Here is a 25,332-nt window from a genome sequence, read left to right on the forward strand (position 1 = left end):
GTAACTTTCAGTTTGTGTTAATTCTAGCGGCCACTTTGGACAAAAGTGGTAGTATTTTCACCACACCTGCTGTCGTAAAGGTCTTTTCTTTACGGTGCTGTATTGCCCACTGTAGATTACCAAGTTTGCGTTACCGTGTTTACACAAGTACAGGGGAAGACCTGCTCATGGATATAATAAATGACATGGAGAGAGTGAGTTAATTCTTGTCTAGTTTTGACAAGTTTAGGTATTGTGATTTTGGATGTGGACTTGGTCCAATGTGGTCTACACATGCAAAAAACAGTAAAATCTCCCTTTATGGCATTTTCACAAATAGAATAAAGCTTTCACAAATCCCAAACTGTGTTTTTAAGACTCCTTAGCCTCTCTGGGATAATGTAGTCCAGATTTGACAAGTCTAGGTGGATCTAGACCTAGTCTAATGTGGTTTATATGTGAAAAAAAACTTATTGTGTTCTCATAAAGACAATAAAGCTTTCACAAATCTAAAAGTGTGTTTTAGACATAATTATAAATTTACCTTAATGACTAACACTCATTCAATACAGTAAGAGGTTAAAAAAACAGTTTTAAGTTCCCCTTAACTGCCAAATCAGAAGCTGCGAATCGGATGCCAACTTCAGCGTCGTGGCTGCACTAGCGTCACCAGAAGGGAGAGATGAGGAGGAGAGGGAAAGCAAAAGACAAGCAGGGAGACAGAGGCCAAAAAGAGATGTTGAATAGATTATTTGCTATATTAGAGATTGCCATTCAAAAAATAAATGCATTAAATTAACTAGTTTGTCTGTGTCTTTTAAGTTTTTGGGTGTGTATATAATATAAACTGTTTTTCAATGTTTATTTTTCCATCAAATTATGACCTGGATACAGGAAACTTCTAACTGAGTAATTATATTCAGAAGCTACCTGTTTTAATAACTAGTTAGGTATACAAGCTCTAAAAAGACATTAATGAAACGTGTATCTTTATTATAACATTTATTCAAACATTACTATATACTGTACACAAGTATATTCAACATGAAGCGGCGATCAGACTCAGCTCCCGATGATGGTGTTGCTTCCGGACTGCTGACAGAAGGAGAAAGCTTTAGGTTAGGCCAGTAGTTATCCAACCTGTCCTGGTAAGATTAGAATTGTATCACAAGTATATTTGAGCATACTGTAACATGAAGGTACTTCATGTAACTGTGTAGTGGTGTAGTTTCTTCATCATGGTCTTAACTGACAACTGTTGACCATTTAACACACTTACACCTACCTTTACTGTATTAGTGGGTGTTTATCAATGGAGGTATTATGACTTTTCATATGTTGGTTGTAGCCTTGTAGCTTGTGTGTTTACAGTACTATTTACCCTTTCTCACTTGCAGTTTAATGCATATCATACTGCCTGTGGTAGCTCATTAGCTGGTAGCGTTTACCTTGTAGTTGCTGATCATATTTTGCACTGCATTTGTCTGAAAGCTAGAAGCTACTGGACAATGAGCTAATGTTGCATACATGCAGTAAACTACAAGCTAATGTAAACGGTTAGCTACTGCAATTCTCCTTACCGGTAAGTGTTATGACTACTACAAACATGAACTCCCACGAGTTTTTAATTTATTGACATGGGATAAATAAGACAAAACGACTATTGCTTACATTAAAGCCTATCGGTGTCGGTAAGGTTACCTACCTTTGCACGTTGCGAGCAAAGTTCCTGACAGAATATTCTCCTCCTGCAAGCAGACTGACGCCGATTCACCAACAGCACAGTTCATAGTTCCACATCCATTTCGTCCAGTGTTTTGAAATGAGAAACGGCTAGTCCGTCTGTTAAAAGCATAGACAGTGAGGCACTTTTATTTTTTCACCTCTCCTTCCTGTCAAAAGACAGACAGTGCGTCTGTCCAATCAGGAGGGTCCGTCCTCTACTAGAGGTCCGGTAGAAGTTAATGCCGTTGTGTTTTGTGATTTGTTTAAGTGTTTTCATATTTGCTGTCGTGTTTTCATATTTGCTGTCGTGTTTTCATATTTGCTGTCGTGTTTTCATATTTGCCGTCGTGTTTTCATATTTGCCGTCGTGTTTTCCTATTTGCCGTCGTGTTTTCCTATTTGCCGTCGTGTTTTCCTATTTGCCGTCGTGTTTTCCTATTTGCCGTCGTGTTTTCATATTTGCTGTTGTGTTTTCATATTTGCTTTCGTGTTTTCATATTTGCTGTTGTGTTTTCCTATTTGCTGTCGTGTTTTCCTATTTGCTGTCGTGTTTTCTTATTTGCCGTTTTGTTTTCATATTTGCTGTCGTATTTTCATTTTTTCTGTTGTGTTTTCCTATTTGCCGTTGTGTTTTATGATTTGTTGCGTTTCTCTAATTGCTGTGGTGATTTGCACTTCAGGGCCACCGTAAGAAACTCTATAAAAAGCCATTTTTCCAACACTAAATATCAAATAAAAGCCTGACACTATATCGTATTAGGTTGCTGTGAGCTCTAAATGCGAGACTATGTCGAAGCTGACCGGGCAAAGACAGCAGTTTTCTTTAGACTCACCCTGGGTCGGTTAATGAAGTGTACTGCTAATAACATTACCGTTGGCAAAATACACCCACAATTAAATACATTCTTCAACATTAACCGTCACGCCACTAAGCATGTTTGGAAATGAACATCTCTGCTGAAGTGTTAAATTCATTAACGATAATAATGCCGAGACAGGACCGTCATCATTAAACGCTGACTGTGGCGATATCAACATGCAATATCGATAATAGTGATATTTTGTGATTAAATTCTGATTCTGCTACGTTCTCTGTCAGGTAAATGTAGTAGTACGTCTTCCTCTGATATAGAACCAAAATCAGAATTTATTTGCAGCTTTATTGGTGTCATGGTTTTGGTATTTTGTTCCGTGTTGTGTCTTATTGTGGTAGTCTGGTTTTTCTGTTTTGCTCGGTTTCCTGTTTTATTTTGATAATCTGGTTTTCTGTCTTGTCTTGTCTGGTTTTGCTTCCTGTCTTGGTTTGTTTCCCGCCTTTTTTGATTGTTCTGTCCAGCCCTAATGTGTTTCACCTGTTTCCCAGTCCTAGTGTCACCTGTTGCTTGTTTCCTCATTTACTTTGTGTATTTAGTCTCTGTGTTTTCCTTTGCGTCTTGTGGGAGCATTACTTCTGTTCTGTGTTGTGATTTTATGTCGTATTGTCTCTGGTGTTTTTGCCTCCAAAGGCCTGTACTACGAAGCAAGATTTGGCGTTAACGAGGTAACTTCAGGTTCAACCCAGGGTTTTCTGTATCACAAAGGTGGATTACTTGTTATCGGGTTCAATCGCCGTGGTAACTTATGCTGAACACCTAACCTGGTCGGGAGCAGGTTATGTTGGAGATTAGAGATCAACCGGTGTTAAAGCACCGCCTACTGACCAATCAATACTCGATTGATAACGGCGTCACCGTTCTTATAGAAGATCAGGCGGAGCTCGGTGCGCGGAGAGAGAGGGGGAGAGAGGGGTGCGCTCATAAAAGTTAAAACATTTAGAGACCGACAACCCCGTTAACATTCACTGATATCATTCATATGGTATCTTTATGAAAGATATAGATTTTAAGCGGAGGGAATTACATACAGGCTATTTGTCGGCTTCTTCAGCCGTGTGTTGTCAATGCGCACATCGGTTAGAATTATGTTTTGATATTTAGGGCCCGAGCGCCGACAGCGGCGAAGGCCCTATTGAAACTGAAAGAATTATTATTAGGGCCCGAGCGCCGACAGCGGCGAAGGCCCTATTGAAACTGAAGGAATTATTAGGGCCCGAGCGCCGACAGCGGCGAAGGCCCTTTTGAAACTGAAGGAATTATTAGGGCCCGAGCGCCAACATTGGCGAAGGCCCTATTGATACTGAAGGAATTATTATTATTCTTTTTCCCGGCAAATGAATTGGCTTTTTGAGGGGCTTAACATATTCAAAAACTCACCAAATTTGGCGGTCGCATCAAGTCTGGTGAAAATTTAAGTATTTTAAGGGTTTCGGGAATAGGCGCGCAAAAATGGCTCGCTAGCGCCCCCTACAAAGTTAAAAAAATTGAGCCCCTGCAGTGCGTTTAACGTAGACTCACGAAACTTGGTAGACATATGTAACATGTCAAGATGTACAAAAAACGTTAACCCCTAACCCTAACTCTAGCGCCCCCTAGTGGCAACAGGAAGTAGGCCTAAAAGTCAAGGTGCTATACTTTAACGAACTCCTCCTAGAGATTTCATCCGATGGACTTCAAACATGGTCTGTATCATCCCAACACCTTAAAGATGAAAAGTTATTAAAAGAAAAACTTTTCGTCAGACGGTGTGGGCGTGGCGTGGCGGTCATTTTGACTGTTTAGCGATGAACAAAGAAGTTTTTGTAACTTGAGTGTACGTTGTCATATCTGCCCGAAATTTCTAACCGTTGACAAGGGTCCAGGCCTGAGGACACCTACAGGCCATATTTGACTTTTGGTCATAGCGCCCCCCGCTGGCAACAGGAAATGCGCCTTATATGACAAACATTATCCGATTTACATGAAACTTAGAATGTGTGGTCTACATGTGATACTGAGCCGGCCCCTATAATATAACCACGCCCACTTACTCAGGCCACACCCCCTTTCATAACATTTGAACCGTTTAAGGTAGAGTCTTGTGTGAGGTGTCATTGAACTCAGCAGAGAGTTGCTTCTTCATTGTTGATGGTTTGGCCCGCCCCCTATGCATAAGCCACGCCCCCTTTCACAGCTAATGAACTGTATGGCGTAGAGTCTTGTGTGAGGTGTCATTGAACTCAGCAGAGTTGCTTCTTCATTGGTGATGGTTTGGCCCGCCCCCTATGCTTAAGCCACGCCCCGTTTCATAACATTTGAACGATTTAAGGTTGACCATTGTGTGAGGTATCAATGAACTCAGCAGAGAGTTCCTTCTTCATTGGTGATGGTTTGGCCCGCCCCCTATGTTCAAGCCCTTTCATAAATGCTGACCCATCTAAGGTAGAGTCTTGTGTGAGGTATCATTGAACGCAGCAGGGAGTTCCCTTTTCATTGGTGACGATTTGCAGTGTGTGAGTGCCGCGCAAATGCACGGTCGCAAGGAGCGGCGACCGCCGGTAACCCCGACGCGCGCAGAGGAGCGAGGGCTCGTCCATCGCTGCTTGCAGCTTTAATTAGGGCCCGAGCGCCGACAGCGGCGAAGGCCCTATTGAAACTGAAGGAATTATTATTAGGGCCCGAGCGCCGACAGCGGCGAAGGCCCTATTGAAACTGAAGGAATTATTATTATTATTATTATTATTATTATTATTATTATTATTATTATTATTTTCCCGGCAAATGAATTGGCTTTTTGAGGGGCTTAACATATTCAGAAACTCACCAAATTTGGCGGTCGCATCAAGTCTGGTGAAAATTTACGTATTTTAAGGGTTTCGGGAATAGGCGCGCAAAAATGGCTCGCTAGCGCCACCTACAATGTTAAAAAAATTGAGCCCCTGCAGTGCGTTTAACGTAGACTCACGAAACTTGGTAGACATATGTATCATGTCAAGATGTACAAAAAACGTCATTGAAGCCATACCCTAAGCCCAACAGGAAGTCCGCCATTTTGATTTCAAAGCCATTTCCACGTCGTACTTTAACGAACTCCTCCTAGAGATTTCATCCGATCAACTTCAAATTCGGTCTCTGCCATCTTAAGACATTAAAGATGAAAAGTTGTTAAAAGAAAAACTTTTCGTCATAGGGCATGGCCGTGGCGAGGCGGCCATTTTGTGCGTTTCGCCGCCTAAACAGGAAGTGGGTGTAACTCGAGTGTACATTGTCTGATTGGCTCGAAACTTTTCAGGATTCATAAGAGTCCAACCCTGAGGACAAATAAAGGCCGATATTTACTTAAAGTCATAGCGCCCCCTAGTGGCAACAGGAAGTAGGCCTAAAAGTCAAGGTGCTATACTTTAACGAACTCCTCCTAGAGATTTCATCCGATGTACTTCAAACTTGGTCTCTATCATCCCAACACCTTAAAGATGAAAAGTTATTAAAAGAAAAACTTTTCGTCTGACGGTGTGGGCGTGGCGTGGCGGCCATTTTGAGTGTTGAGCGATGAAAAAATAAATTGTTGTAACTTGAGTGTACATTGTCGTATCTGCCCGAAAATTCTCACGATCGACAAGGGTCCAGGCCTGAGGACACCTACAGGCCATATTTGACTTTTGGTCATAGCGCCCCCCGCTGGCAACAGGAAATGCGCCTTATATGACAAACATCATCCGATTTACATGAAACTCAGAATGTGTGGTCTACATGTGATAATGAGCCGGCCCCTATAATATAACCACGCCCACTTACTCAGGCCACGCCCCCTTTCATAACATTTGTACTGTTTAAGGTAGAGTCTTGTGTGAGGTGTCATTGAACTCAGCAGAGAGTTGCTTCTTCATTGGTGATGGTTTGGCCCGCCCCCTATGCTTAAGCCACGCCCCCTTTCATGAATGCTTATCCATCTAAGGTAGAGTCTTGTGTGAGGTGTCATTGAACTCAGCAGAGAGTTCCTTCTTCATTGGTGATCGTTTGGCCCGCCCCCTATGCTTAAGCCACGCCCCCTTTCATAACATTTGAACCGTTTAAGGTAGGGTCTTGTGTGAGGTGTCATTGAACTCAACAGAGAGTTGCTTCTTCATTGGTGATGTTTGGCCCGCCCCCTATGCTTAAGCCACACCCCATTTCATAACATTTTTACGATTTAAGGTTGACCATTGTGTGAGGTATCAGTGAACTCAGCAGAGAGTTGCTTCTTCATTGGTGATGGTTAGGCCCGCCCCCTATGGCTAAGCCACGCCCCCTTTCATAACATTTGAACGATTTAAGGTTGACCATTGTGTGAGGTATCAATGAACTCAGCAGAGAGTTCCTTCTTCATTGGTGATGTTTTGGCCCGCCCCCTATGCTTAAGCCACGCCCCCTTTCATAACATCTGAACCGATTAAGGTAAACCCTTGTGTGAGGTATCATTGAACTCAGCAGAGACTTCCTTTTTAATTGGTGATGGGTTGACCCGGCCCCTATAATTTAGCCACGCCCCTTTTTATAACTGGTGACCCATTTAAGGAAGAGTCTTGTGTGAGGTGTCATTGAACTCAGCAGAGAGTTGCTTCTTCATTGGTGATGGTTTGGCCCGCCCCCTATGCTTAAGCCTCGCCCCCTTTCATAACATTTGAACGATTTAAGGTTGACCATTGTGTGAGGTATCAATGAACTCAGCAGAGAGTTACTTCTTCATTGGTGATGGTTTGGCCCGCCCCCTATGTTCAAGCCACGCCCCCTTTTATAGATGCTGACCCATCTAAGGTAGAGTCTTGTGTGAGGTATCATTGAACGCAGCAGGGAGTTCCCTTTTCATTGGTGACAATTTGCGGTGTCTGAGTGCCGCGCAAATGCACGGTCGCAAGGAGCGGCGACCGCCGGTAACCCCGACGCGCGCAGAGGAGCGAGGGCCCGTCCATCGCTGCTTGCAGCTTTAATTATTAGGGGTCCAAGCCCGAGTCTGTAAGAACCGGCAATAGCAAAGCTATGCCGTTCATACAGCAGGGCTGTAGAACCCTATTGTTCTTCTACTGATTATTCATTATTAGGGGTCCAAGCCCGAGTCTGTAAGAACTGGCAATAGCAAAGCTATGCCGTTAATACAGCAGGGCTGTAGAACCCTATTGTTTTTCTGCTGATTATTCATCATCATTATTATTCTTCTCCGCCTAAAACTCCGACTACAACCTAAACCGTACATGGTGGGGGGTTGCCATTTTCCGGACTGGTCCCAAACTCCGCAAGGACCTCAGGAGCAAAAATGGAGACAGCAGCTCACACTTCTCAATATTTACTGACGTTTGCCTCTTACCGTTAGGTTTTGGTCTTTACTTTTGCTTGCTCCTTTGGTTTTTTTACAATAAAACAAACTTCTTAACCCACCTGACAAAGTTTCTACAACCTTCACAGTGGACAAATTCAACTCTTTTCTCTCACTTTTTCAATCCAAAATCAACACCATTCAAAGGCGGCGATACCGTGCAATTAAACATTGCAATTGGTGCTAAGTGGATCGCCTGTCATAGCGTGATTGGTTATGTCGGCGCCTATGACGCCGTTTGCAACAACTTGAGCACCTCCCCTGCTCCTTCAACCACCACACCTGCCTCCCACCTCCACCCTCTCGGTCACTCTCTCATTTCTCTCTGCTGTCTCCCGAGGTCAGGGGGGTTAAGAAGTTTGTTTGTTGTAGAGCATTCTTGAAGGTGGTCCGTACACGCTTGGAGGTGAACCGTTGACCGCTACGTTTTCAATGGCGACGTACCGCAGACGTCACGGCTCGAGCCTCTCGACGTTTAGCGACGTTTGCCTCCCCGCCGCCCGGCTTCGGGTTCCGCTTTCGCACCTTCCCCCGGGCGTCGGGGGCGACTGGCATCGGAGGCTTGGGCCCCGTCTTAACTGCTTGCAGTTCTAGTTATTAGGGGTCCAAGCCCGAGTCTGTAAGAGCAAAGCTATGCCGTTCATACAGCAGGGCTGTAGAACCCTATTGTTTTTCTGCTGATTATTCATCATCATTATTATTCTTCTCCGCCTAAAACTCCGACTACAGCCTAAACCGTACATGGTGGGGGGTTGCCGTTTTCAGGACTGGTCCCAATCTCCGCAAGGACCTCAGGCGCAAAAACTGACCCACTACCACCACTAGGTGGCGCTATGGCAGAAAAAACGCGTTTGGCCCTATAACTCCCACACCGTACACCTCACATTTAAAATCCATATATCCACGTGTTCCCTGGATCCAACTGAATCACGTGATATAGGCCACGCCTCTCAAAAACCTACTTTTTCGAACTCTTCCTAGACCGTGCGACCGATCTGCACGAAACTTGGACCGTAGCATCTTCAGACCGACCTGACAAAAAGTTAATAAAAAGATTTTTTATAGGATAAAAATTGCGCATATTACGCACAAACAAATTTGTGTAGCTAACTATGAAAACACCAACTTTGCCATATCTCAGCCAAAATGAAGGCTATCAACGCCAAACTTTAGATTCTTGTTTGCCATGACCCTCTGGAGGTCCCCCATGCATTTTACGAAAATTGGTCACTAGGGGGCGTTCCAAGTACAAAAAGTTTATATCTCATGAACGGCTAATTAGATTTTTACAAAATTTGATGGGTACCATCTAGAGACACTCCTGAGGCCATGTCTAGAGTGGGGTACTGAGGGGTCAAAGTGGGCGTGGCCAATGGGACCCAAGTCTAGATTCACCACTTACACTAATGTGAACAACTTTAAATTTACAGGGTAGATAAAGAATGGGTATTGGACCACGCCTACCAAAAAGTACACATGTGGACCACTAGGTGGCGCTATAATGGTTTACACATCACACATTAGAAAACCATATATTCACGTGTTCCTTGAATCAAGCTGAATCACATGATATAGGCCACGCCCATTTTTGCTTAAAATCTTTTTCGCAAAATCGCGCAATGCGCAAAACCAACTTTTTCGAACTCGTCCTAGGCCGTGCGACGGATCAGCTCGAAACCTGGTAGGTAGCATCTCCAGATGGACCTGACCAAAAGTTACTCAAGGAATTTTGCTACGTTAAAGTATGCGCATTTGACGACCAAACAAATTTAAATAGCTAGCTACCACACACGTATCATATCATATCTCGGCCAAATTAAAAGTTATCAGCAAGGAACTTGGGATCCTTGTTCAACATGCCACTATGATGCTCTGTACCAAATTTGGCGAAGATTGGCCTTTAGTGGGCGCTATAACCAACGTTTATTTGTTTTGGCCAATGACTCAATGCATTTAAATGGGAAATTTGCATATGCAATATCTCTGCCACGGTAAAAGCAATCACCACGAAACTTGTGGTGCTCGTTCGGCATGCGGCTCTGAGGCGCTGTACCAAATTTGGCGAAGATCGGCCATTAAGGGGCGCTATAATCAACGTAGACCAGTTTTGGCCCTTTTACTCAATTGTAATGGGATATTTGCAATGGAAATATACCACAGACCTTGCAGCTCACACTTCTCAGTATTTACTGATGTTTGCCTCCTACCGTTAGGTTTTGGTTTTCATTTTTGCGTGCTCCTTTGGTTTTTTACAATAAACAAACTTCTTAACCCACCTGACAAAGTGATGTATCATTGAACTCAGCAGAGACTTCCTTTTTAATCCCTCCCTATAATATAGCCACGCCCCTTTTTATAACTGGTGACCCATTTAAGGAAGAGTCTTGTGTGAGGTGTCATTGAACTCAGCAGAGAGTTGCATCTTCATTGGTGATGGTTTGGCCCGCCCCCTATGCTTAAGCCACGCCCCCTTTCATAACATTTGAACCGTTTAAGGTAGGGTCTTGTGTGAGGTGTCATTGAACTCAGCAGAGAGTTGCTTCTTCATTGCTGATGGTTTGGCCAACCCCCTATGCTTAAGCCACGCCCCCTTTCATATCGTTTGAACGATTTAAGGTTGACCATTGTGTGAGGTATCAATGAACTCAGCAGAGAGTTACTTCTTCATTGGTGATGGTTTGGCCCGCCCCCTATGCTTAAGCCACGCCCCCTTTCATAACATTTGAACCGTTTAAGGTAGGGTCTTGTGTGATGTGTCATTGAACTCAGCAGAGAGTTGCTTCTTCATTGGTGATGTTTGGCCCGCCCCCTATGCTTAAGCCACACCCCCTTTCATAACATTTGAACGATTTAAGGTTGACCATTGTGTGAGGTATCAATGAACTCAGCAGAGAGTTCCTTCATTGGTGATGTTTTGGCCCGCCCCCTATGCTTAAGCCACGCCCCCTTTCATAACATTTGAACCGATTAAGGTAGACCCTTGTGTGAGGTATCATTGAACTCAGCATGGAGTTCCCTTTTCATTGGTGACGATTTGCGGTGTCTGAGTGCCGCGCAAATGCACGGTCGCAAGGAGCGGCGACCGCCGGTAACCCCGACGCGCGCAGAGGAGCGAGGGCCCGTCCATCACTGCTTGCAGCTTTAATTTTGTTTGTATTCCTTAGTTGTACAAAAAGAAAACAATGCTTGGAGTGAACTCTTCAATAAATCTCCACCTTAGGAAGATGTCAAACCAGCTTCATTCATTGCCTTGTTCGCTATCAGCCTAAGCATTGTTAGGACACAACTGCTAGGACAGAATATAAAAGGACGTAACACAGCGGGTGAAGATCTCAGAACAGCGTGCACCACGTCAGTGTCAGAGTCTCATTGACAACATGCATTCTCAGAAAGAAGAAAATAAAACAGACCTAACATTAGAAACTAGGTCATCTGTTAGCTCTTCGTCATGCAAGACTTCTGCATCATCGGCTAGCAGCGCTGCAACTAAAGCGAGGGCCAAAGCAGAAGCACTAAAAGTAAAGAGTGCATATGCGGAGAGGGAAGCAGCCATGTTGAGGGAGAAAGCGCGCATTGAGGAACAGCGGCAGAGAAACACTTGCAGAAGCAGAGCGCAATAAAGCAGAAGTGGAAGCAGGGCTCAAGGTATTGCAGTCGGAGAGGGAGGCAGCTGCAGCATCCAGAAAGGCAGAGGTCTATGAAGCTGCAGCAGACTTGGATGAGGAAAGGTGCAACGATTTTGGGGATGAAGAGAGAGCTCAACGCACCAACGAGTATGTGCAGATCCACACTCCGGTACAAAACGCTCAGCAACCATTTCCTGAATCACAGCATGTACCTATAGATCCAAATCCCCCTCTTCATCAGTCTCCTCAAACTCCCCATCACCACGTCAGCTACCCACAGCACGCACCCAAAGAGCCAAATCTCCCTCTTCATCAGTCTCCTAAACTCCCCATCACCACGTCAGCTACCCACAGCATGCTGGTATGAGCTTTGAACGCCAGCAGAACAGTGCGACACAGAGGCAGCCTGCTGCAGTCCCTCCTCCTTGTGTCTCAGCAGAAGGCTACACCAACATGCCACCTCAGATGCCTGATTTTGCCACCTATTTGGTAAGGAGAGAGATGGTGAGTTCTGGGCTGACCCAATTTGACGACAATCCTGAAAATTATTGGGCATGGAAAACCTCATTCCAGAACATCACGTGTGACCTCAACTTGATGCACCGAGAGGAACTCGACCTTCTCGTCAAATGGCTCGGCCCAGAGTCATCCACTCAGGCTAAACGAATCAGGTCTGTGTATGTAACCAGCCCTGCAAACGCAGTCAAAATAATATGGCAGCGACTAGAGGAATGCTACGGGTGCCCTGAGGTCATCGAACCTTCTCTGCTGAAAAGGCTGGAAGATTTTCCACGCCTCACCAACAAAGAATCTCGTCAGTTAAGAGAGCTTGGTGATCTGCTACTTGAATTGGAGTCTGCAAAGTGGAGTGGTCTTATGCCTGGGCATGCATATCTACACACCGCACGGGGTGTTAACCCAATAGTTGAAAAACTCCAGATACAAAGAGGACTACAAGGTAGCTTTTCCACCTTTCAGCTTTTTTGTATAGTTCATTTGCAACCAAGCAAAAACCAGAAACGACCCAAGTTTTGCAATCCCATCATCCAACTATTCAAACAGCCAAAGGCCAGACAGAGCAGCTAAATCCAACCTCAAGCCATCTGTCTTTGTCAAGAAAACCGAGGTGTCAGCCACAGCTTCAAGCTCCCTGAACAACCAGTCTGAAAGGAAAAATGACGAGCCAGATAAACATTGCCCAATCCATAACAAGCCCCACCCCCTTTTTAAGTGTCGCACCTTTAGGAACAAGCACCTAGACGACAGGAAAGCATTTCTAAAAGAGAACTCCATCTGTTATCGATGCTGTGCTTCTAAGAGACACATTGCAAAGGACTGCAAATTGTCTGTAAAATGCAGAGAATGTGACAGTGATAAACATATCTCTGCACTCTATCCTGGGCCTGCCCCCTGGTCAGCTGAAGAGACGAAATGTGAACCGGAGCAAAACAGAGTAGAGAAGAATGACATGCCCTTTAATGTCACCTCAAAATGCACCGAGGTATGTAGTAACTCTCGTCAGTCCAGATCATGCTCTAAAATCTGTCTGGTGAAAGTTTACCCCTCAAACCAGCGGGAAAAGATGAGACGTGTCTACGCAGTGCTGGAATGAACAGAGTAACAGATCACTGGCTAAGTCACAGTTCTTTGACCTGTTCGGCATTGAAAGTAACTCCTCTCCCTACACTCTGAGGACATGCTCTGGCACAGTCGAGACGGCGGGGAGAAAAGCAAGTAACTTCACTGTAGAGTCACTCGATGGAGGAACCATAGTGATGCTCCCTACCCTCATAGAATGTAACACAATGCCTGATGACAAAGAGGAAATCCTGACACCAGAGATAACACGGCTCTTTCCTCACCTCGCTCCAGTGGCGGACAAGATCCCGCCTACTGATCCCAGCGCTCAGATCCTTCTACTCCTGGGGAGAGACGTCTTAAGTGTGCACAAGGTACGTGAGCAACATAATGGCCCCAACAACACTCCATACGCACAACGCTTAGATTTGGGCTGGGTCATTGTAGGAGAGATCTGCCTGGATGGAGCTCACCAGCCTACTGATGTCAATGTCTACAAAACAAACATACTCCCAAATGGCAGAGCCTCATACTTCACACCATGCCCCAGAAGCATCCATATCAAAGAACAAGCAAGTTCTCAATCTCTCCAGTACTTACCAGACGTGCTGCGTTACTCACGACCCTCAAAAGGCTTCAGCACTGACACAAGCATGTATCGGAGACGGTGTTTTCTTAAGGACAGCAGATGATGAAAAAACGGCCCTGTCAATTGAGGATAAAATCTTCTTGGATTTAATGAAAAAAGAAGTGTATCTCGCTGAAGACAACCACTGGGTGGCGCCATTGCCTTTCCACTCACCACGAATCCGGCTTCCTGATAACAAAGAGCAAGCAAAACAAAGGCTATTCTCGTTACAGCGCACCTTTCAAAAGAAACCAGGAATGAAAGAACATTTCTTTGAATTCATGTAAAAGGTCATCGAAAATCACCAAGCAGAACCCGCTCCACCTCTGAAACCAGGTGAGGAATGTTGGTATTTGCCAATATTTGGCGTCTACCATCCCCAAAATCCAGACAAAGTAAGAGTGGTGTTTGACTCAAGTGCCCAGTATAGTAACATCAGTGACGTTCTGCTGACGGGGGCCGACCTCAACAACACATTAATAGGTGTCTTGCTGCGTTTTTGGAAAGAACGGATTGCCATCACAGCGGACATCGAGCAAATGTTTTACTGCTTCAAGGTAAAGGAAGATCACCGCAACTATCTTCGCTTCCTGGGGCACAAAGAAAACTGTCCTGAAGAGGAGATAATCGATTACCGGATGACTGTTTTTGGAAACAGTCCGTCACCAGCTGTCGCCATATATGGATTGAGGCGCACAGCAGAGCGTGGCAAAGCAGAGCATGGCACAGACGCTAAAGAATTTGTGCTAGACAACTTTTATGTTGATGACGGCATCACATCTGTTCCCAGTGAGGAGGAAGCTGTTGACCTCTTAAAACGCACACAGGAAATGCTGGCAGAGGCAAACCTGAAACTCCACAAGATGGCCTCAAACAGCGCCATGGTCATGGAGGCCTTTCCACCAGAGGACAGAGCGAAGGACCTCAAAGACCTGGATTTGAACGCTGATCCGTTGCCTCTCCAGCGCAGTCTTGGTGTAAGCTGGAACCTTAAAAACGACTGTTTCAATTTCAAAGTGTCAAGAGAGAAACCATTCACACGAAGAGGAGCACTGGCCACTGTCAATAGTCTGTACGACCCCTTGGGGTTTGTCTCTCCCATCACTATGCATGGAAAGGCCCTAGTGAGAGAATTCACATCAATGCAGCAAGAATGGGACACGCCTCTCCCAGCAGACAAAAGGGCACAATGGGAAGCATGGACTACATCTCTTACTGACCTTGAACACCTACATATCGCAAGACAGTATGTTCCAGTCTCTCTCTCACAGGCTCATTCTAAGTAACTCTGCGTCTTTTCAGACGCGTCTGTTCTAGCCATAGCTGATGCATATCTGAGAGTCATAGACTCAGACGGACAATGTCATGTGGGATTTGTGATGAGCAAATCTAAGCAGGCTCCATTTCTCATTCACACAATCCCACGACTGGAGCTGTGTGTCTCAGTGCTGGCTGTTGAACTCATGGAGCTAATAAAGGAAGAGTTGGACACAGAGCTCCCCATCAAGTTCTACACAGACAGCCGTGTAGTACTCGGCTACATTCACAACACCACAAGGAGATTTCACATGTATGTGGCCAACAGAGTAACACGCATAAGGAAATCAACCACACCGAGCCAGTGGAATTACGTCCAAACTGACCTGAACCCAGCTGATTACGCCACCAGGATTATGCCGCCAGCTCAACTGCACCTCACCAACTGGTTCTCCGGTCCTAAGTTCCTCACACAGCCAGATGCTCCAGAAGACACTGACGCAGAGTGTTTTCAGCTTGTAAACCCGGACCTGGACATTGAGATCCGAACTCAGGTAACTACATTGGCAACCTCAATTGCAAATCACAGTCTGGGCTCAGACAGATTCCAGCGTTTTTCAAGCTGGAAATCCCTTGTGAAAGCTGTTGTTATACTTACCCATGTCGCAAAGTCATTCTCTCAATCCTCACACACAGAAACCTGTGGAAAATGGCATTACTGCCCAAGGCCTTGCACATCAACAACACAATCAAAATCTACAGTTATTAAAGCTGTGCAACAAGATGTGTACAAAGATGAGTTCAAGAGCCTAACACAAGATGGGAAAGTGTCACAACACAGCTCACTCAAACAACTTGACCCCTTTATTGACAACGAAGGACTGCTAAGAGTTGCTGGGCGTGTGCACAAAGCTGACCTCTCTGACCAAGAAAAGCATCCTTTAATCATACCACCTAATCATCACGTAGCTACTCTGCTCGTTCAACATTACCACAGCCAAGTAGCCCACCAAGGCCGCCATTTCACTGCGGGCGCAGTACGCACAGCAGGACTGTGGGTTGTCGGTGCCAAAAAGCTCATATCCAGTGTCATTCACATAGAAAGAGACTGGAAAATCAGAAAATGGCAGATCTTCCTGCAGACAGGTTGTCTGTAGATCCTCCATTCACACACACCGGGCTGGATGTGTTTGGCCCATGGAGTGTTGTGGCACATCGAACAAGAGGAAGCAGTGTTGAAAACAAAAGATGGGCTGTCATATTCAGCTGTTTAAGCACCGGAGCAGTTCACCTGGAGGTGATAGAGGCAATGTCAGCTTCAAGTTTCATAAATGCTTTGCGCCGCTTCTTGGCTATCAGAGGGCCAGTTCAACATCTGCGTTCAGACAGAGGGACAAACTTCATCGGCGCCTGTGGGGAACTGCAAATCAACACAGAGGACACAGAGATCAAAAACTTCATGCTAGATCAAGGCTGCACCTGGTCATTTAATGCACCACACTCATCGCACATGGGAGGAGCTTGGGAAAGGGTGGTTGGGGTTGCACGCCGTATCCTCGACGGTCTCCTGATGAAAGAGAGTGTCACAAGACTCACACATGAGGTTCTGACTACACTAATGGCTGAAGTCATGGCCATCATGAACTCTCGACCTTTGACTCCCATCTCAACAGATGCAGAAATGCCTCAGGTTCTCTCACCAGCATTGCTTTTGACTCAAAAAGCCAGTGTTGCACCTGCTCCACCAGGAGACTTGACCTGGTGGACTTGACCACCTACACAAAAGCCAGTGGCGTCAGGTCCAGAGCCTAGCAGACTGCTTCTGGAAAAGATGGAGGCAGGAGTACTTGGCCACACTGCAGCCTAGGAGGAAGTGGACAGAGGTCAGACCGAATCTTCAGGAAGGTGACGTCGTCCTGCTTAAAGACTGTCAGGTGAAACGCAATGAATGGCCAGTTGGGCTCATCACAAAGACCATGCCAAGCAGTGACAGAGTCGATGCCGAATGTCATTGTGGGTCTCCCTCATAATTTTACGGATAGATGGAGCTCTATCAGTAGTGACGACACCGACATCCACACCCATGGTCAGGAGATGATCAAGGCCTCTTTTGAATCCCATCGCTTCCATGGCTACTGAGCTGGAAGCCTCCGTAACCTATGGAATAAAATGTTCAGAGTTGACTGACCATAAATGCTGTGAAGCAATCAAATACCCACACCTTTTTGTTGATTATTTAATTTATTAAATGATTTATGCATGCTGGTTTACCTGAACTAATTCAAAGTGGACGATCTCCTTTGTGGCATCATTCATAAAGGAGTAAGTAGAATACTTCGCACTGAAACCTATAACAAAAAAGTATTGACATGAATACAGATGAATGCAAATTAATATAAATGTTTTTCTAAAGTTTACACACATTACTCTAAATGCTTACCAGGGCTGTCGCACCGCGCATCTCCAGCCAAGGCAATTTTTTCTTCTGTGTCAGTGAATTGTTTCAGGCGTACAATTACACGGCCCTGCTGATTTTGGTACGCATGGTTGATGACTGGGATGAGATACTTCGACTGTACAGCGTAGAACTGATTTTTGCCAGGGATTTGGAGGTTTAGAAAAAATGCCCCCTCTCTTATATCGGTATAAGTGGCTCCGGTGAATAATATGGCAGCAGAGGTGAGTAAATTATTTCTGCTCATCTTGCTCTGGTCTGGGCATGATTGCCATAAACCCTTGTGTCCTTTCAGGCAGGTCCAGCGTATTTTTAATTGGCTACCATGTTTGGTCCATTTCCTCTCTTCCATGGGCATTCCACAATGGCAGCAAGTTTGAAACATTTACATTATGCTCGATTCATCCACTATCCATTTTCTCTCTGAACATCCATTCATCGAGCCATGGCTGGATGTAGAGGCCAAGCCTGAGCGTAGGGTCATCCTTAGGGTCATCTAATCGCCATTCTTCAAAACTTGTACTCATTTCATGAAGAGAATCCTCTTCTTTTTCCTATGGAACGACAGGGATAAAGATTGTTGAGTTATGACGAAAAAGTAAGGTTCCACTTCAGACTTTTAACAGTGACAACAAAGTTTATATTTAGGCAGGAGAGAAGTACATGATGCACTCACTTGTGAAATGATTACAGGAACAGCATGAGGGGGAAGACATGATGCTGAAGATTCCATGTTGGAGGGCGGGCCATGTATGTGCCAGACAGAGAATGCTGGGTACGTGGTCTAACCACAACTGATTCCGGACTCATCAGCGATAATGGTAGGCCAAAGGACAGGCTCTTAGATGTGGACTGTCTCACACTGGTGTCCTGGCTCTTTGTGGGGGTAGACTGAGGGAGTCCAATCACGTCTGATTTATCAATAATTGCCTGACCGACCGAACTTCATAAGAGCAGGAAGGACCTTTCTAAGAGTCTTGAGGGACATCTCTCTGCAGGCCCACCGGGTGTCTGATGAAGCTCCAGTGGCCGTTGACCCGGGTGCATTAGCTTCTGTGTCTCAATAAATGCATGGTGCCGTTTTGATGAATTGGCCACAAAAGCGTAACATTTTTCAACTAAATTGAAAAATGTGAGAAAGGTGATGTTCGACTTGGCACTTTCCACCAACACCAGGTTCAGGCAATGTGCTTGGCAATACACGTACAAGGCCTTGGGATTTTGTCTAAGAATTCTTGATTGAAGGCCCTTGTAGCAACCACTCATGTTTGCAGCCCCATCATAACCCTGACCACGGATATTCTCTACTTTGAGGTCATTTTCTTCCAGTAACGCCATCACCAGATTTTCTCCACTTGTTGAATGAACATTACACACCTGAAGAAAGCGCTCCTTAATTTTCAAATTGTGTACATATCTCACAACAAAGAAAACCTGTTCAGTGTGTGAAACATCTGTGGTTTCATCCATCAGTATGGAAAAGATCTTGCTCTCTTGAATTTCTTTTTGGCTGTCATGTTTCACTGATATGGCCAGAGCTTTGATTAAATCATTGTGTTCTGTTTGAGAGTAGTGAGACAAAAGGTGTTGTTTGAGTTCCCTGCTTTTCTTTTACAGCACCAAGGTGTAGTTTAATTACACAATTGTCATATTTGCTTAACAACTCCACCAACTCTAGGAAATTCCCTCGATTTTGGCTTGATGAGGTTTCATCCCCCAAAGGACAAACCCTGTCTTGCCAGGTAAAGAGTAATGTCAATTAATCGGGACAACACTTATCTGTTTCTCTCCCTCTCTTGTTGTTTTAGCAGATGCCATTCAAGATGACCAACTTCAAAAGCAGCCTCCAATTAATTTTTCTTGAATGTGTTCCAGCTCACCATACAACACGTGAGACTCCGATGCACGGTGTTCTTTGATTTTTTTCTAAAGCCTTTCTCTACTTGTTTACCCCCTCTGTTTTCCAGGTGTTGCAGCTTGTGTATTTTTCATCTTTTGAGAAAAGACGGCAACTAAAACTAAACATGGCATCAGCACTGGGAAAATACTCCAACCATGGATTTTTGTCATACCATTGTTTTTTAAATGACCGTCCTGTCACGATTCTGGGAAATAAAGGACCCAAATGCAGGGAGATGCAGGCAGGCAGGAGAAAGTTTGAGCTCGAGGATTTATTAATCGAAACCCAAAAGAACCAAGGGAGTCCTGGGGGATGCAGGCAAAAAAACAATTCCAAAAAAGAAGTAAAAAGGGAATCCAAAAAACCAGAGAAGTAAAAACCAGGGAAATACAGGAAGGGTAGAAGCTGACGAGAAAAGACACGGGGAAAGCACACAAACACACACAAATTGACAGGACTAAAACACAAACAGACACAAAACGATCTGACATTAGACAAAGGGAACACAGGGGCTAAATACAGGAGGTAATGAGCAAATAAGGGACAGGTGATACAACAGGTGAAACACATTAGGAGAGGCAGAGTAATCAAAAAAAGGCGGGAAAACACAGGAAGTAAAACTAGACAAGACAGAAAACTAAATCAAAATAAAACAGGAAACAGAACATAATACAAAACAGGGAACAGAAATATACACAACGAAATACACAGTCCACAGAATACAATATACAAAACGGGAAACAAACAGAATAATAATAACAACAGGCAACAGACACTACTACTACAACACATCCGTCTGCATTCTTTGGAAATTATGAGAATACTGGCTGGCAGGGACCAATATTGTTGCAAAATTTGACACAAAACTCATCATACTTTAGATTGAATTTGAGGATATGAGCAGGATCGGTTGGGTATTGCAGTTCAAGTAAATTTGAGAATGGCCCTTCTCTGGCTTCAATGTCCTCCTGAGCTGACCCCTGTGCTGCACACTCTTCTGCATCTTCCTTTGCTTCCTGCACACTTTCTGCTTCAAGCTCTGCCTCTGAATCTCTGCTCTGCCCCTCATTCACCACCTCTGTCTCCTCCATCTCCTCATCTGATGAATCACTTTCCTCTCCTGAGAACAAGTAACAATTTGCTCAGCAGTACCCTACAAATTCAGTACCATTGCAATGTAAACAGCTGGTATATATCCCTAAAAGAATTGAGAAGGTAATTTTGACACTGTAAAAATGCAATTGAAAGTCCATCATACCATATTTGTATTATCAAATGATTGCATTTCATAATATTAATCTGTTTAAGCACCAAATTACATATATCAGCACCAAATTATATATATATTAATATAATAATAAGTATGTATGAACATGTCAGATTGACTTTGTTAGTTCTTATGTGAAGCACTATTCTAACCTGTGGTGCTCCTAATAACCCAGCCTTTTGTTGCCTCCTGCAGGTCCTTCTTTTTCTGCTTCCTTATTCCCTCTTTACGTGGCATCTTTACACTGTAGCAGAATTCAATATCATGATTTACAAAAAGAGACAAGATAAGATATCAAACCAGATAGAACAGTTTAATTGTAGCCTATAACTGCAACCTGAGCTGACTGTCAGATTTCTGTAGCAGTGGGCTAGTAGGCTTTGAATCAGAAAGGGATTTGCAAAGGTATGCAGCGTGTTTCAGATTATTTTCTCAAAATATGAGGGGTTGATGTCCCTTGCTTGGTGGACACTGGATCCATGGTGTCTACAGTTACCGAGAGCTTTTTCCTCCAGCATTTTGAGCTGTGGGGTAGAGAGAAACTCCAATCTTGCTACTGGCTGCAGCTCCGAGCAGCCAATGGGCTGGCCATCCCTTATATCGGCTACCTGGAGTTGGATGTCAAACTCTGTAGTAAGTCAATGGCAAGGTGCGGTGTACTGGTGGTTAAAGACCCCCCCGATGATATGTCACTTCACGTCCCAGGTGTGTTGGGAATGAATATCATCCGCAGGACAAAGGCGTCTCCACAGATCCCAGTAAGGTGCAGGTAGTAGCGAACTGGCCGCCACCTACCACCATCCCAGAGTTGCGGTTGTTCTTTGGTTTATTTAATTTACTATCGGCGATTTGTGGAGGGGTTCGCCAAGTTGGCAGCCCCACTGCAAAGGCTGGTTGCAGAACTGCGAGGCACAAAGTTGAAGAGCAGAGCTGTCTGTGAGGGGACATTGGATGGAGCAGTGCCAGTGTAATTTTGAGGCACCTGTGCTTGCTTATGCCGACTTCTCTTTGCCATTCATTCTTGAGGTTGATGCAAGCTACGGGGGACTTGGGGCAGTGCTCTCCTAGGAGCAGTCAGGCAAGGTTAGACCAGTGGCTTATGCCAGCCGAGGTCTGAGGCCCACTGAGCGCAACATGCAAAACTACAGCTCCATGAAGCTGGAGTTTTTGGCACTCAAGTGGGCTATGACCGAGAAGTTTAGGGAGTACCTACTGGGCCACAAATGTGTTGTCTTCACAGACAACAACCCCCTTAGCAACTTGTCCTCGGCGAAGCTTGGTGCTACCGAACAACGTTGGGCAGCACAGCTGGCCTCCTTCGATTTTGAAATCAAATCGATCAGGGAGGAGTAATGGAAATGCAGATGCTCTGTCCCGTCAACACCCACCCGGCATACAGGATCTAGAGGCCGTGGTCCCTGGTACATTACTCCCAGATTCCTTACAGCATGCCCAAGTGAACCAAGTTGAAGCAGTTCAATCTGCTATTGTCGCCTTGCCAGAATATACACCTTCAGATCTCGGTGTTTTGCAAACAGGCAGATCCGGACATTAAAGAGGCCCTGGTCTTCTGGCGGAAAGGGAAGCGTCCCAATGGTGAGGAGCGAAAGGCAGTGTCGCAGCCTGCCTTGGCATTGCTCCGCCAATGGGACCGGTTGATGGAAAGGGATGGGGTCTTGTATCGCCAGGCCTTCCGCCCTGATGGCCTTGAGGCGGTGTTCCAGCTAATCTTGCCAGCTTCCTTAAGGGAAGAGGTGTTGACCAAGGTTCACCAAGACCATGGTCATCAGGGTGTGGAAAGAACATTAGAGCTTTTACGATGGCGGTGTTACTGGCCGGGTATGTCCTCTGCGGTCGCACAATGGTGTCAGGCCTGCGAGAGGTGCCAAGTGGCTAAGGACATCCAGCCAGCTGCTCGCAGCTTCATGGGGCATTTGCTGGCTTCAAGGCCAAATGAGATTGTAGCTATGGATTTCACAGTGTTAGAACCAACTTATAACAGATTGGAAAATGTCCTCGATATGACTGATGTTTTTAGCAAGTATACACTTGTTGTCCCCACCCGTGACCAGAGAGCCTCCACTCTGGTTCAGGTTTTGGTGACGGAATGGTTCTCAAAGTTTGGTGTTCCTGCTCGTATACACTTGGACCAGGGCCGCAACTTAGAGTTCTCTGATCCAGCAGCTCTGTGGGCTCTATGGCATTGAGAAGTCTTGTACCACCCTGTACCATCCAGCTGGTAATGGTCAGTGTGAACGCTTTAATCAAACCCTGCACAACTTGTTGCGCACCTTTCCGGTGTCTCGGAAGCGGGACTGGAGTTCCTGTCTGCCACAGGTGTTGTATTCTTATAACACCACCCCTCATCAGGCCACTGGGGAGTCCCCTTTTCTGTTGATGTTTGGGCAAGAGCCAGGCTCCCGGTTGATTTCCTGTTAGGTAGAGTACAAGATCCTCTCTGTGGCAGTACCTATGAATGGATCCAGGAACATCAGACCCGCTTACGGATAGCCTTTGAGGGGGCTGGGGAAAGGTTAAGGGGTGTGGCCGAGCGTCGCAAGACGAATTATGATCAGCATGTTCGAGACCACCCTCTGAAAGTAGGCCAGTTGGTGTGGCTGCGGAACTTCAGCACACAAGGTCGTCATAAGATCCAAGATCTGTATGATCCTGTGTCATATAGAGTTCTGAGGGCACCAGCCGAAGGTGAAGCTGTGTACACCATAGCGCCTGTAGACAATCCGACTAAGTCCAGGCATGTTAATCGTGCCCTGCTGAAGGCTGTGGTCAATTTAGACCCTTCTGGTGGCCCTGCTGCTGTTCTGTCACCCCCCCTTAGATCACTCCGAATCGGAGGAGGAGTACTTTGGTGATGGTGATCTGCTGGTTCTTAGGTAGGAGTAGGGATGGGAATTGATAAGAATTTAACGATTCCGATTCCATTATCGATATTGCTTATCGATCTGATTCCTTATCGATTCTCTTATCGATTCTCATTGGGTGAGGAAATAAGTACAAATTTGTTTGTTTGTATTAACTCGCTTTAATATCTGATAAGAACACCGCACATACTCAGAGTATACACAAATTATGTGTAGCAACCTCAGAACAAATCTAAAAGTAGGTGAGCTACAAAGTAAAGTTCAGGGACCTATAGATTTTTTTCACATACATTGGTCCAGCCAAAAAAATAAATAAAACTGCCATTTAAGTGCCATAAAAACAAAAAACACAGACTGTAAACAGTCAAGGAAGAGCTTGTGCCTTTGGGAATATTCAACCTGAAACAAAATTCAACTCAACTGACATACAAAATAGAAAGAAGTCTTCTGTAAAGACCACAACTATCAACTTGTCTCCTTCTTTCCAACTCTTGTGAGGCTAGTTCTCGGGTTCGACTAAATAAGGACGACCATCAAACTCAAACGCTTCTTCCATGTGTTCAGTATCTTCTATATTCTCCAGTTACGTTACTCCAAACTTCTTCCCTTGTGATCAACTCCGATCTTCACTCTTCACACACTACACTCCTCCAACCTGCACACTACTATTTACCTTTTTCCTGCTACAACTGAATTCCCACGGGACTTAGCGATACTACAGCTAGCCGGCTAAAACACTATTTTACTGTACAGGACCCAAACATAATTTGGTCCGTTGCCATGTAGCATAGTCACTAATATGGTCAGAACCACTACAGTGCTCAATTATCTATTTTTGAGGGGGAAATAAAATACAATTTTTCGTGGCGAAGGCTTGAACGGTCTTCTGGAAGACATCCACCAGACCAGCGGGCGCTCGTTGGATTGTTGTCGGCCACGTGAAGCCAGGAGGGCGGGGAGGAAGCAGAGGCAGGGACGCCGGCCGGGCATGCTAGCCCGGCTAAGGAAACCACAACGATCGACACGGACAAGACTCCTACTCACCAACGCCAGATGGATTGCACACTAAATGTATATTTATGTTACAAATACACACGGGACTGCAGCGTGATGATTATTACCGGAGCCTGGCTGAACACACTCACTCATCCCAGACGGCAGCTAGCAGCTAACAGGGTATGTGAATTTCAACAATGGCTAAGTTGCTAAACGCATCTTGTTGTCATGTAAGGGCCCTGTTCGTGTTGCACAGACATTTTAATAGCATTTTGGGTCTGTTAAGAGACACAAAGGCACTCTTTAGCTTATGCCCCCATAACTGCAGTTTTAGCTAACGGGAGCTCTGGGCATTAGCTACAGAAGCTCCATGTTGCTAGCACCAATTCGGCTCGTGGTTTTTGCTATAGACAGTACTCAAAAAAGTATAGCGATCAAGATTAACGTAAAAATTGCCCGGAGTTCTCCTTTAACTAAATAGACAAGTTACCTTTGGCATTAATAGCAGATTGCGTCTCGTTAGCTCCGCTGCTGCTTGACTCACTTGTTGTTGCTGTGTCGCTGAGTAGTAGAGAATCAAATACGCGACGGTCCTGGAAACGGATTGCGTGCTGTGTGGCCAAATGCTTCTGCATATTGGAGGTAGTTCCCCCCTTTGCCGAAATTAAACTTTTACAACTGTTGCAAATGACTGCATTGGCGTCTTTTCGAGTGAAATATAACCACACTTTAGATCGCTTCTGCCTCGATGACATGTTTGCTGCGTAACCAAAAGAACGCAGCGCATGTGTAACGTTATGGTCATGACACATTTGCAACGAGCGGAACCGTTAAG

At 45.1% G+C, this 25,332-nt stretch overlaps 1 protein-coding gene across 1 annotated transcript; it reads left to right on the top strand.

The window, feature by feature from the left end:
* The first annotated feature begins 16,120 nt into the window (after nucleotides 1-16,120).
* Nucleotides 16,121-17,877, top strand: LOC116043296. The gene is given in 2 exon segments (XM_031289886.2): nucleotides 16,121-16,750; nucleotides 16,752-17,877. Coding segments are annotated over 2 exon segments (906 nt in total). The 3' UTR covers nucleotides 17,028-17,877.
* The last annotated feature ends 7,455 nt before the right edge of the window (nucleotides 17,878-25,332 follow it).

The sequence above is a fragment of the Sander lucioperca genome, chromosome 10 (assembly GCF_008315115.2).
Source record: "Sander lucioperca isolate FBNREF2018 chromosome 10, SLUC_FBN_1.2, whole genome shotgun sequence".
Classification (NCBI taxonomy): domain Eukaryota; kingdom Metazoa; phylum Chordata; class Actinopteri; order Perciformes; family Percidae; genus Sander; species Sander lucioperca.